The 14,777-nt window shown below is 41.8% G+C and overlaps 1 protein-coding gene across 1 annotated transcript in view; it reads right to left on the reverse strand.

Moving 5' to 3' along the window:
• LOC147729329 (astacin-like metalloendopeptidase) overlaps positions 1-14,777 on the reverse strand; it is a 62,851-nt gene that overhangs the window by 26,826 nt on the left and 21,248 nt on the right. Inside the window, exons 4-6 of the mRNA XM_086959824.1 lie at positions 13,739-13,917; positions 12,621-12,705; positions 10,913-11,040 (exon numbers count right to left, since the gene is read on the reverse strand). Of these exons, the coding sequence (XP_086815950.1) occupies positions 10,913-11,040; positions 12,621-12,705; positions 13,739-13,917 (392 nt within the window). The remainder of the gene's footprint in view (positions 1-10,912; positions 11,041-12,620; positions 12,706-13,738; positions 13,918-14,777) is intronic.

The following is a 14,777-nucleotide window of genomic DNA, read 5'->3' on the forward strand; positions in this document are numbered from 1 at the left end:
CCGTCCAGTGGGCGGCGAGGGGGAGGAGGGGGGTCTCCCACTTGTATGTGCCTGGATGGTAGGTGACGTCTGGCAATTTGTGGGCCTTTGCTCTCCCGGGTCTGTGGATGCCTGTGTCTGCAGTCTAATTTAGTCCCCGGCTGTACTCCTGTTGATAGGCCCCACCTCGCCTCCGTACCTCTCCGCGCACAGAACACGGTGTTTGAAGTACCCCCAGGCACAGGTGTGTGCCGCTGCGGTCATATGCAGTGTGCTTGTCTCCGGCGTGAGTCGCGGTCGTCCCCGCGTTCACTCCGCTGTGTGGCACAGTTCGCCTCCACCGCCTCTCGCAACGGGAGGCTCTGCTAATCGAGGTCTCGGTCTAAACTCGGCGGAAGGCCGCGACAGTCAGCTCTCGGCCAGCAGTCGCTTCCGTCGTCGGATTTTCACCCGAGTTGTGCCGGTAGTCACCGCTTGGTCCCGGTCGTCAGCGCAGGTGTTTGGGTATATAAAAGCAGCTGATTACTATGCGGATCGGCTCAGAAGGCTACTTTAACCCCGGAGCTCCTCTAGTCAGCAGCCATCATGCCCGGCTGCTAGTCGCGCCCCTTAGAGATACACTATTTCAGCACGTAATGCAATTATACAATTATTCTTATTATCAACATCTAACTTCAGCTGCTAACTAGCTCTGCACGATGGATGCTTTTTAAAACTGTCTTCTTTGTCATAAATTCAACATACGATGAATAATCTGTAGGCTAAACTAACCATCAAAGAAGTTGTATTGCTAAATGGTGACTCTTTCAGCGGGACAACCTGATACGTGCAGTTTTGCCACCCGACATGCAACAATTTGAGATCAATCAATATTTTATGTAACTTTTTTTTTCAGATTGCTTTTCTGTGTGGAATATGTATATCGCCTGTTACAGAAGCATCATTTGGAGATAACTAAGAATGCATGGGATGTTAATAGTATGTTATGTGAAAGGAAATGTACCCAGGGCAGACTGTCAGCCATAAGCATATCCTGGTGCTATAGAGATGTCATAACATGCTTGTGGGATTACAAATAGAGTAGGGCACAGACAGTCCGACAGATGAAGGTAAATGCAAAATAATTTTTATAAAGATGACATTCAGAAAAAAGTATGACTTTAATTGGTAAGAAACAGAGCGATTTTTCAAAAATTGTGATGCAGGGGGGCCCTCCTTCACCACCCAAGTCATCCTCCCCTGTGTCTTTTGACACCGTCCTGAAGCAACGTGCCTTATAACCATGTTTAAGGGAAACAAATAGTCACATTTAAATGCTTGATGACAAGTGGTCAAATGTAGAGGCTAGAATGTCCTTGGTTGAGCAGCAGGTTAGTTACTTCACATAAAATTGCAATTCTTGAGAAAGAAGTTCTTTTGTTGAAGAATCATGCGGAAGATTTATAAAATAGAAATAGGTACAAAAATATTACGCTTATATATACTTTTAGAAGAAATTGAAGGAGATAACCCTATTTTCTACTTCACTTTGTTTCTGCCTAAATTATTAGACTTACCCCTGTCAACAAAATATAATAATCTACGTGCACATGGACTGGGTCCTCACCTGTCTTCATCTGTGGCTCCCACTAAACGACTTGGTTATAGCAGTCCCTAGTGGGTTCACCATACATAGACAGGACAGAGTAGGCCAGCGGTGAGGTGGGGTAGCAATTATTGTCAGGGACTGCCTCCCAATCAGGACCACACCGATACCATCCACATGTTGTGAAGCCCTACTATTTAGTATTAAGCTCACACCCCTCTTCAATTTTAAAGGCGTACTGGTATACCGCCCACCTGGAGCACGTGCCCCATTTTTATTCAGCCTAGGGTCTATATTGGAATCCATAGCCCTTGAAGATCACTTTGCAGTGTTAGGCGATTTTAATTTCCACCTTGAATCAAGCAGTGACACAGACACTGCATGCCTCTTAGCGGACATGGAAACGCTAGGTCTGTATCAACGTATTTCTGCCCCTACCCATGACGCTGGTCACACTCTTGACGGCATTTTTACTAATATTGAGTCGCTACATATTGCAGATGTCCTCCCCCTGACATGGACCGATCACCACGCCATTTTAAGTCATTTAGCTATCCCCGATGCCTCTAAGAGGAGGGCTGTTAACAATAGCCCCAAACAGGTGAGAGCATGGAAGGACATAAAGGCGGGGACATTGAACACATTCCTGGCTAGAACATCGCCATTGCTGTCAGATGACCCCACCGCTGCCATAAATCAGTTCAATACCTGGATCAATCAGGCCACAATTGAGCTAGCGCCCGTAAAACCTATCTCCCAGAATCGAGCCTCCCCCAGTGCTCCCTGGTTCTCGGATGAACTTAAAAAACAGAAACAATTAAATAAACAAAGAGAAAGACTTTGGCGGAAGCGCTATGACCTAGAAAGTAAATCATTATATAAAGACTCACTTGCCCGGTACAAACAGATGATCGCAGAGGCGAAAAGAGCCTATTATGCCGCACAAATTGAGACTGCCAAAAACTTGTGCAAAGAGTTATTCGACATCACTAAACGCTTGTCGGGGGGCACGCACGACCTCACACCACCTCCCTCACAACATCTTTCTGATTTTTTCTTCAAAAAAGTTAACGACATCTATCAGGCTTTTTCTCTAAACACGGACTCTACACCACTATCCTTGTCCTCCACCTCACGGGATAACACACTGACCTGCTTTGTCGAGCTCACTATGGATCAGACAAGGAGTATTATTTCAAGAATCAAATCAGGTTCTGCATTAGACCCGTGTCCGCTCAAAGTTCTTATGCCAGTTATGGACACGTTGATACCGGCTATAACTCATGTTTGCAACACTATGTTTAGCTCCGGAATTTTCCCGGCTTCTCTGAAACATACGTTGGTCAAACCCCTCTTAAAGAAAGCCAATTTGAATAAAGATGACCTGAAAAACTATCGTCCGATAGCCAGTCTTCCTTTCCTGGCTAAGGTAATAGAAAAAGCCATGAATCAGCAACTGTCGGAATTTGTGGAGCAGCACCAGTTGCTCGATAACACCCAGTTCGGAGTCCGCAAATGTCATGGCACGGAAACTGCCCTTCTAAAGGCTGCGGATGACATCAGAGCCATACGAGACCAGGGGGGGACAGCACTCCTGGTACTGCTGGATCTTTCGGCGGCCTTCGACACGATCGACCACAAGATCTTAGTCGACCGTGTCGAACGACTGGGGGTCCACAAAACTGCTCTGGACCTGCTTGTATCGTTTCTGGCCAATAGATCACAAGCAGTATCTCTAGGACCCTACCAATCATCGAAGGTGTCTCTGCCGTGTGGGGTCCCTCAAGGCTCATCCCTGAGTCCGACACTATTTAATATCTACGTGTCGGACCTTGCAAATGTCATCAAAGCATTTGGGATGAGCCTGACCTCCTACGCCGATGACACCCAATTGGTACTGGCTATCAAAGGGGACGGGGAGGAAGTGGCCAATCGATTCACGAGAGGAATGATGGCAATAGGTGACTGGATGGCCACGAATTGTCTGAAACTCAATTCAGAAAAAACTGAAGTGGTCATCTTCGGTCACCTCTCCCCGGGCTGGTCACCTGTCTGGTGGCCACCATCTTTCGGTCCCCCGCCGAGTCCAGCTAGCAAAGTGAGAAATCTAGGCGTCATCTTCGATGCTGGCCTCAATTTTATGGCACATGCGAATAAAACTGCGGCTTCAGCTCATATGAAATTGAGAATGATTAGGAAAATACTACCTTTCCTACCGAACACGGCCGGGAAAACACTGGTAAGCTCACTAGTCCTGTCCTCCTTGGACTATTGTAATGCTCTATTCTTAAATGCCCAAGTCCGAGTGACAAATAAGATGCAGTCAATCCAAAATGCAGCCGCACGAATGCTGGCTGGGATCCCCAAGTTCGCACCAGTTACAAACATCATTAGGGATCTCCATTGGCTCCCGATACGCAGCCGTATCAAATTCAAATCGCTGTGTATTGTTTACAAGTCACTCAATAATCAAGGTCCCCACTTTCTCAAACAGAATCTTCTCCATCATGTCCCAACCCGATCTCTTCGTTCCTCTATTCAGAACTTCTTGGCTGTGCCTTGCACTAGAACAGTCACCTGGGGCGACAGGCGTTTCCTGGTTGCCGCCCTTAGACTCTGGAACACCCTTCCTGCACATATCCGAGCAAGTCCCTCCCTGTTCACATTCCGCAAACAGCTAAAGACGTGGTTATTTGACCATTAGCCTTGTATGTCTTCTTTACCCCAGTTGCTGATCCATCCCTTAACTAGCGCCTTGTATATCTTCTTTACCCCAGTTGCTGATCCATCCCTTAACTAGCGCCGAGACGCCCACGGGTATTCGCCGCGCTCTACAAATGTCAATAAATAAATAAATAAACAAAGTTATGTGATTATTCTATTTTTTAAATTGACAGACCTATTAAAAGTTTTAAATGTCGCTAAATCAAAAACAACAATTTATGTAGTCTGGTGCAAAGCTTTTCCTCTTACAGGATGTCCCTCATCTATCTTCATCCTGCATTGATGAAGTCTTTTCCACACTTCGACATTTAAAGATACATTTCACAATCGTACAACTACTTTTACTGATACATTTGAGTTATAGTTTATTCATTCTCACACGATGACCTCGATGGATACTGGTGGTCCCTCTTCTTCATGTTGACAGACTGCATTGACTTTTAAACTGGCTTAGTGTATTATCAACTGTTTTTCTCTCTTTCTCATACAGTTTTTGTAATTTGATGGTATGCCATGGGTAATGATTAATACTTTTTTCCTCTCCTTTTTCTATTTATTTTACAGGATCCTGGAAATTCCTTTACATACTTGTATTTTTGTGGCCGTTCACTGTTTTTCTATGTTCTATGTTGCCCCTAGTTGGTTGTGCTGTCGAAACGTATGTGTCAACTTTCCCTTGATTTCTTTTGTTTCTTTTTAAGGTATGTATTTTTGTCATCATTCTTTTTTTTTTTACATGTACTGCCTTTCATTGTTTCACTTGCTGGTTCTCCTTTTTACTTTCATTTTCCTGTTCCTTTTCCTCTCTCCTTTTCTGGTTGTTACTTCAATATTCTTTTACTGTTTATCTTTTTACCCTTTCTCTACTTCCTATGGATGATTGCATAGTTTCATATATTTTTATTACTTGTTCCATTCATAATTTTATCCTGGAATGGGAAAGGTTTGGTTAATCCTATTAAAAGGCAAAGAGTTTTATCTCATTCAGCTTTACAATAGGTTCTTGTTCTTCTACAAGAAACTCATCTTACGGAGTTAGAAGCATTAAAACGTCAATGTAGTTGGGCGGGATTGGTTTCTGTGTCTCCCACACCTAATAGGAAGAAAAGAGTTAATATTTTGTACTATAAAAAGTTAAAGTATTCTCTTGTTACTCAAGAAACGGACTCTGAAGGTTGTTGGTTAATAGTTAAATTGTTGATTAATAATATTCAGTAAACTTTTTTTAATTTTTATGGTCCTAGCTTACTGTATGTATGTTAGCTAAAAAGTGTCTTCAATATTAATCTGATTTTTTCCTTTTAGGAGGTGATAGTAATCAAATTATAGAACCCTTCATAGATCACCAATCCCATGTTTGTTTTATTCTCCATAAAACACATAAGCAATTTCACTCTGTTATCTCTAAAACTCATTTATTATATGCCTGGAGGTTGTATAACTCCACTGCAAGAGGGTTTTGTCTTCATTCTCTACCATACAGCTCCCTTACTTGCTTAAATCATATTTTTCATAGTCAATCTCTAGCACAAAATTGTATTGCTTCCACAATTGAACCAATTGTTATCTCCAATCACGCCCCAGTTGTTGTAGATTTGAATTAACTCCCTGCACATCCCAACTCTAATACATTGCGGTTTAATTACTCTCTTTTATTGGATCCTATTTTCTCTACCTCAATTATTAATTTCGCTAATGTTTTTTTCACCTTTAATATCGACCCTGATACATCTCCCCAATTATTGTGAGATACTTTAAAAGCAGCCGCCAATGGATTTGTAACTGACTTTCTTGCCCAAAAAATAAATCCTTTGCTTCTCAACATAAATACTCATTACCTACTATTAAACATTTAGAACATCAGTTTTAAGCTTCAGCCTCTGACTCTAAATTACAGGAACTAGTTTGCATCAAATTACTTTGTAATAGGCTAACTACAGATAATGTTGCCTCCATTTTACTCCGTAGCAGCGCATGTTATTATGGGGTATGCAATTAAGAAGGAAAACGTCTTGCAAATTATTAAAAAAATTACGAAGCAATATTTTTCCATTTAATCTATCCAATCCTCGAATGAGACTCATTTGTTTAAAGATCGTAATATTCTGGAGGACTTTTTAGATTTTTATGAAACTCTATATACTCCTGAATCTTCTCATGATTCTGCTTTGATTGATGTTTATCTTAATGTCATTCCACCCCCTTCTCATGAGAATCTTAATTTTACTTCTCTAGAAATGTAACTCTCGATTTCAGAGATACTTAAGGCTCTTCACTCCCTAATGAAGGGTAAAACCTGTGAACTTGATTGATTTACAGTCGTCTTTTATTTACACTTTTGCAATTTGTTACTTTTTAGGCTTTTTAATCTTTTTCAGTTTTTTCATCATACCAGTACAGCTGGAGGTTGTCTTACCCATAAAGATGGGCGTTGTCCCTCTCATTGTAAAAATGAACATCAGATATCTCTTTTTAACATAGATTACAAGATTTTTGCTGAATTACTTGCTTTTTGTCTTCAGCCATTCCTCCCTACACTAATTGTTAAAGTGCAATCCGGTTTTGTTAAGGGACGAATTACCTCTGATGATTCTAGATTATTTTGTAATGTCCTACACAAGGCCTCTTCTCTCTCGTCTTCACTAGCTGCTGTTGCTATTGCTGCTGAAAAAACATTTGATAGGGCTCACTCGCATTTCTTATTTAAATATCTTACCTGTTACTGCTTTGGTCCAAAAATTAAATCAATGATCTCTTTACATTATACAACACCAATGGCTTCTCTGCTGGTCAATGAACAATTGTCCTCTGTCTCCCCTTTTATTTGTACTAACCCTTGATCACTTTTTATCTTGCATTCGCTGAAACAGTCTTTCAATACGGTGCCCACCATTTGAGAATGTCTGCTTATACTGATGTCATTCTCTTTTTCCTTTCTAATCCAGATGTTACAATTTCAGCTTTGTATCAGGGTGAGTGACCAATAGATCTCTTCCACGAACTTGCACAGGAACAGAGACGCTGATTCCCTACTCCCACTCCAGAGTACTCCAGAGATCCAGACAATAACTTGGACTCCAAAATACCCCGAAGGGGGAAGTGGATAAAATAACAAATTAAGAAGAGAATGGTCCTGGAAATGTTCTCCTGCGCGCACTAGCCTGACCAGCGGACTGCCTTTTCTGTGAGAACCTGAAATTATAGCACAAAATTACTTCTAACTTCCTAATACTATTCTACTGAGTATTTTCTTACTACTTTTCTTAATCCTTTACCTACCCTTCTGTCCCAAGAACTTGCTCCTCTCCTTATATTTGAATAATGTATTCTTTCCTGCTTAACAGTTTTTCTTTTCTGCCACTGATGACTTTCCTATTTTAAAATGACAGGAATATATTCTTTTATTACCTTAACCTAATGTATGTTACAATTACTAAACTCAAATATTTTCTTCCTTGCTCCTAACGTCTCTGTCTTTCAGTGTTTCCCTTTTTTCAGTAACCTTTCCTATGCGGTATTTAGTTGAAGTCTTATTTCTACAAATTCAACTTTTAAACAGAATTTTATGTTTACATATTATTCTCTTGCAGCTTCTTTGGTTATCAGTCTACCCTAGAAGGTAAGTATATTCTATGACTTATTTAACACTATGTTTCTTTTATAAACTTGCTTTAAACAACTTGTCTTTTTTCAGTTTCTACTTAGCTTGCTTCTTCTCTTCCTTCTTGCTTCTCAGACGGTGAGTTCTCTTCAGAAGAACGCTGGGATATCCGCCAAGTTGACTTCGATTTTCTGGCCAAGTAGTTCTGAGGTACCGTTTAGCTCCAGAAACTCCGAGAAAATATTCAAAGGTCACAGAGACTTACTAGCTATTTCCGACGGGAACAACGGAACATGGGGAACCGGCCAAAACCCGACGAACTTCTCTAATTTTCCCTTAAGGACAGAGACACTCTCAGAAGGTACACTCGCTGTGGAAATCTCAGTGAAGTGCGCACTTGTTGCCACGCGCGTGTCTCTTCAGCCTTCAAACACCTGTAAATAAATAGACTAGACCGCGATTACGTATTCAGGATCGGCGGCCATCTTGAAATTCTGGTAGCGATTTAATGCTGCCCAATGACTGAATTTTGGCCATTTTCTTCATGTAAGGTAATGACGACCACTTAGTATTGTACCCAGAACTAGTAACGTTTGACCCAGGGTTCTGACACTTTGGATGACAAACTTTCGGCATCCTCTTCTGTCTCTTATCATAAAATTTACTTTGATAAAACAGAGGTATTACCAATTATAAAATGTTGTCATAACCACTTAAGTGCTAAGGACAAGATGGTCTCATCGTCAACACAGAAAGCCTCAAGGGTGCAGAATAGGAGACCATCTTGTCCTTAGCACACAAGGAATTAAACATTGGTATGACTCCACTCGCTTCAATTGGAGCAGTTCTAATATTAAATATTAGGGCATTTGGTTTACAAACCCCATTAAGTTCTCAGTTACTATTAATATGAAAGAATGTTTAGCTAGAATTGATAAACCCCTGACTTATTGGAAACCGCTGTTCTTATCTTGATGGGGACGTCTTGACTCTATCAAAATGATGGGTACTCCCAATTTGTTATATAGCCTCTCTATGACCTCTGTTCATATACCACTTACTTACTTTAAACAAATCTATTCTCTTTTTTCTAAATTTCTTGGGAATAAGAAAAAACCTAGATTAGCCCTCTGTCGTCTCAAGAAACCCAACCTGATGGAGGGGTTAATTATGCTGACTTTTGTATATATCATAAGGCTTTCTGTTTGTGTCAGTCTTCAAAATGGCTTCTTCCAGACTCTTTCACGCCTCTCTGGGTGGATCTTGAACGGTCTTTAATTGACTCTTTTTCTATTCAAGAAGTACTTCTTTTCTCTTTCAAGAAACTTTCACATCTTCTCCTTTACTTAAACATACTTAGCTTCTTCTGCATTCGTGATGCTCCTCTGTGGTATAATCATCATTTTACTTTCAATTCTAGACCTTTATATTGGAAATCTTGGCAACAGAGGGGTATAGTGCGGGTCAGAATTTTTTTTGAGGGTATCGATCATGGTACTTTTCCTCAATTCAAACAGATTATCAACTGCCCTCGCTCCTTTTTGTATACATTTTCTCTTCTTTTAGATCTTGTATTAGATATGTATTATTCTTTTCCATCTCATTCTAATGCTCCCTCCCCTGATTCCGCTCTTTTGCATTTGCTTAAACTTTCTCCTTAAGCTTCCTATATTTATAAATATATTTTGGCTCCAAACTTTTCTCGTGCTAAAACCAAGAAAGAACTTACTTGGGTGCCGATTTGGGTTGTGCTTGGTCTGTCCTAATCTGGAATAAAATTTGGTCCAGATCATTACAAATTTCCAGAACAGCTTCCACTACTCAGTCTATGATTTTTCTATATCATAGACTATATTATATTCTGGTGTCTATAGTCTTTTTTTTACATAAGCAAAGTCAGGCTTGTTGGTCTTGTACACTCTCTAGAGCTGATCTACAACAAATTCTTTTTTTAACTCCTACGGTTGTTTTTGGGAGGAAAGTTTAGTCACAACTCACACTAAGCTTTAATTTGATTTTCTTCTCTATACTCCTTTGCTTTTTTCATGAGCTTGTCTAATGGTCCTTTGCTAAGTTCACAAAAAAAGGCTTATTTGACCTTATGTTGGCCCTAGTTTTTCAAGAAATTACACTATATTGGAAATGTGCTACTATTCTTTCATTCAGAGCTTGGTGCTATAATGTTTGTCATTAACATCGTTTGAATGTCGCTTACGCTTTATCCTGTAGGCTGCATGTTAATAGAAACTTTATGGGTGTCCATTAACAGATTTTGTAGATCTTCATGCTAAGCAACTTTTAGTTTTAAATCTTCAGAAAATTTTACACTAAACTGCATTTTTTCTCTGCTTTGTTTTGCTTATTCTGCTCAATTATCTGTTATTGCACTTGTATTTTGTTTTTTTTGTTTTCCTATTTTGTTTTATTTTCCAATTTTAATAACTGATATGTCTTACTATGCGTCCTTCAATTGCTATATTATCTTTTTCCTGTTCATCCTCTTCCCTTCCCTCCCTTTTTCCCTCCTCCCTCCCTTTTAAACTATTCAAAACTGCAAACAACTGTATTTCCTTTTTCGACTAGTATTTATGATGCCAGGGTTTAATATGTAATGTTGTTATTCATGCATATGTATTTTTATTCTTAACACAGCTGATTAAACTTAAAAAGAATATGATAAAAAAAATGTGATGCACATCAAACCTATTGAAGCTGATGCTAAAAACCATTGGATTCTCAACAAAGTGTAGGCATAAATGTGTATTTAGTCAGAGAGGGCTCCTGTTAGGAGCCCATAGACATATGACAGAGAGTATGCTAAAATGTTTGCACCACCGCAGCATCAGCTACCAGTCATGGTGGCACCATGAACCAGGAGCACAAAGCCACCCATCTCTTCTCTGTCATCTAATCTTCTGTTGGTTCCCACCCTCTCCTCAGGTACTGGTTAGGTCAGCGCCGGGACGCTCCGTTGCTGGGGCAGCTGTTGCGCTTTAACAAATAAATAACATAACATAACTCACCACAGTTGTAGAGCGTGTTGATCTTTGCCACATCCAGGTTGCTTAGTCCAGCCCTCTGTCCAATGATTACAGTGGGGTCGGGCTTGGGGACCAGGGTGCTCTTGCCAGGTCTGTTAGAATAGGCTGTTCTGTTGGGGAAGTAAGAATATTCATGTGATGGCACAACATACTTGATAGCACAGTGTCCTCCGTAGTATAGTGCAGCAGCGGCTCGGCAACATTGCCAGAGGAGCGTCGCCACCCCCTGCTAGCACCTTCAAAAACATGACAAATAAAACAGGTGTAAATCCTGTTTTATTGTCCTTTTTTTCTGTGTGCCGAGTCTTGGGGCAGGGCTAAGGGGATAACAGTACAGACGAGGGTGTTGTGGGCACTGCCTTCAGTGTGCATGACGGTTTGGCCGGCTATCTCAGGCCGGCCAAACAATCATGCGCACTAGAGCTTTCTCCAATCTGAGCTGTGTTGGCAGGTTGGAGAGTGCAGGCACAGGCTCCCAGTCTGTCAAGTAGTGCAAATGCACTATGCTCACTCCAATCTTGAATCTGCTTACGTGCATCAGAGCAGCTGAAGAGTTGGCAGCAGGGCAGTCGGGGAGCCTGTGCCTGACTGCAGTGGAGCACGACGCTGCAGGGTGGCAGGTAAGCTCCTTTTTCTTTATTTTTATCTGTTGCCCCCATCCACCCCTGACACCCCCCACCGCCCGCCACTTTTGCCTGACACAAGCCGCATCTGGTAAAGCATCCTCACATAGCATAAATTAGTACTGCATAAAACCCAACGTTTTCCTTTTTGTGACATTCCGGTGGCGCATGGGGCTTAGCCATATCTACAAGGCTGCGTAAAGCCATATTGTTTGCCATTTCTTTTCTTTGCAGATATGGAGCGAGGCAACGCAGCTCACGTCACTGTGTTGCTTCTCAGTGCTAGCATGGGCATTGCAGTGAGTGTTCCCATGCAACACCCATAGGTTTTGACACATCCCCACATTTACATGGCCTAAATCTGGGAATGCATTAAAACTGTGCGCCAGGGTTGGTGTAATGAGGAGCAATAACAATCTTTCTCCTCGCTTTTTTCCTGTGTCCATGTGTACTGCATTCCGCCGCAGAAATAGGAAGAGGAAAACACCTCCAATTATTGTTTTTGTGCAGGAAGGTGTCCCTTACTGCACAAAAACAAGTACGCCAACAACACAGACACATTGGCACATGCCTGCTAATTGTGCACCGGCTCAAAAGACAGGAATGCACCATATTTTGTCAAAATTGTTCAATCCTGGCCTTTCCATTTGGTGTAGGACAGTGCCGCAAAAAGACTTGCAGTGCTGCCTAATGCCAATTCTTTGTAAATATTTATAAGTCCCTAAGTACTAAACAAGCGATTAATTGCACTGCTCTTCGGAACTCCACTAAACCTGATCCTCCTATGCGATGCAAATGAGCGATTTGGCGAAGGCTCCCAAACCCCAGTGCTTTCTCCTCTCTTCTTCAAAGCAGACAATCCTGTCCAGGTGCCCCAGGTGAGATGTCTCAGCATCTCTACCTTGCCTCCTGCATCCCATCACAAGCAGCCTGAGACATGCTCTTGGAGCCAATCCTGGTTACTGGTCTCAGATCATCACCCAGATCTACATCAAGGCATGCAAAGCCTCACGGTGCAATGCTACCACCGACATTCCCAGTTTCACCAGGCCAGAGCGTCTTCCTACCTGGAGTAGTGCATCACCGAGCTGTAGTCGTACGGCAAGCCGAGGGTGTTTGCTTTTTCCTGTTTGTCAAGGTTGGGCCATTGATCTGCAAAGGACAGAAGCAATATCTGTTTTTCATACTGTATAGCTGTTCTGAATATATTATTGGGTGACACAGAGGTGGGTACAGGGTTACCATTGGTTGTTTTTTTAATTATTAGCATGACCAAAAAGTCCTAATTCTCACTCTTCTTCATTTTGGCTTCTTTAATATCTTTGTTTTGGTTGTGTTCATGTTCACATTATACCTTGTGAAGCTGGAGTGCCTCACAAGGGGTTAATGAGTTTGAGTGCTCCTTACAGTGTGATACCTGCTCAGTGCAGGAGGATGGTCTGGGCTGAAGATAAAGTCACAAACAGGGGTCAGGGGCAATGATGGCCAAGATGATGCTCACAACCTTAGCTTGTTCTTTGGCCTCTGGGGAAGAATCTTCTAAATTAAACTCCTTCAGGTGAGTATGAACATCCAGGCTTGCCCCATGGTAAGCCTGGCATAGCATGTCATGCCCCAGAGCTTCAGGATCAAGGCAGCCAGGTCATGCATTGAATGTGAACAGGGCACCAACATGGTCTGTAGCTGACACACATTGCCCTTCCCGCGCCCCTTCACCTGAAAACTTGAGACTGTTAATTTGGTAAGATTGTGACAAGGGGGTCAAGACCTTTGTTGTGTGTGTGTGTGCGTGGGTCTTGCAAATGTTCACTCTGTCAACAGGAGAGAGTTGTCACTTCACATGCAACCAATATAAAAGTGCTATGAAAAGTGTAGGTCTATTAAAATGCAGCAGAAATTCTAGTATGCCATGACACCGTTATCTTACACTTTCATTTCTAGCCATAAATACATTAAAACTAACATAAAGGCTTAGATTTTTTCAGCATCTACTGCCTGATCTATCTTCATCTGCTCAATTTCCTAAACTGAGGAAAATGACGATTTCTAATAAATATCAATGTCCTATCATTTCTTACTACCTCCCAAACAGGCATCGACCCACTGTTCTAAGGTGATGCTCCAATGGAATTCGCAAGACCTGAACCCTCTTCGTTGACTGCCAATCGCAGCGCTGGGGGTTTACCTGGGTCAATGTACTGCCACATGACGCTGATGTAGGAGTCTCGGTCCTTCCGGGTGTGCTCGTGGTAGAAGCCCAGGGTGTGCATCAGCTCATGCTGTATGGTCCCCTGTATCAAGCAGCTCTCAGCAGCTAGCGATATGGTTTGCTGTCCCCCCCGCCTTCCATAGTAAGACCAGCACCTGGGGATGGGCGAAGAATACCAAAAAAATAGAGTAACCTACAAAGATGATTGGTGCAGAAATCTTCGAAGAAACTCTAATATCTGATGGATGTAAGTGGTTCACTTAAATGGTGAGTTTAAAGAAATTTATTTAATTGGATTAGCATAAAATAAGACAACGGTTACAGAACAAACATCAAAAACTAAAACTTTTCTTCTGAAAGATAAGCTCCCTGTACTATTCTGTACTATTGTAAATCTATTGTTCTGAGAGGTTTTACAGCATCCTTGGAACCCAATTATTTCTGCAAGAAATCAGCACTATATCAAATGCTTCAAGGACCTCAGACAAGAAATGACACTTTCAAAATACAGACAAAAACAGGTTGACACACTCTGGGGTGTACTTGTGGGGCTGGAGGTAATGCTCTCTTTCTTTCAGTTTCCAGAGCAGGGGCTCCTGTTTGGAGAGTGTGCTGTGGTGACAAATGTTTGAGTTCCAAAGATGGAAATTTACGATTCTTCTCCTAAAAGAATGCCCAGAATGAAAGCCTTGGAGGGATGCCTTTTCAAGTATTTATATTTATGTGGTTAAGAAAAGGCTCTAAAAGAATTATGTACCGCATTCGTCCTCTCTGACTGATGGCAGACATCTTTGAAGCCCATCATTTAGTCCTTTGTTTATTTCTGTGGCTGTGGGTCTGGATATAGCCCTCTTTGAACTCTTTGTGAAGGGGGTCATTTGTACATGCCTTTTAGTCAGTCGCTGAGGGTAGACAAAAAGAGAGCTGGGTTCTTCTGATCCTTCTGTCCGCTGTCCTTCAATGTGCCTCCTCACTGTTGCTTGCCTTGGTCGCCAATCGTTACTTCCAAAGGATC

Source organism: Lissotriton vulgaris, chromosome 2_2 (genome assembly GCF_964263255.1).
Source record: "Lissotriton vulgaris chromosome 2_2, aLisVul1.2, whole genome shotgun sequence".
In the NCBI taxonomy this organism is placed as follows: domain Eukaryota; kingdom Metazoa; phylum Chordata; class Amphibia; order Caudata; family Salamandridae; genus Lissotriton; species Lissotriton vulgaris.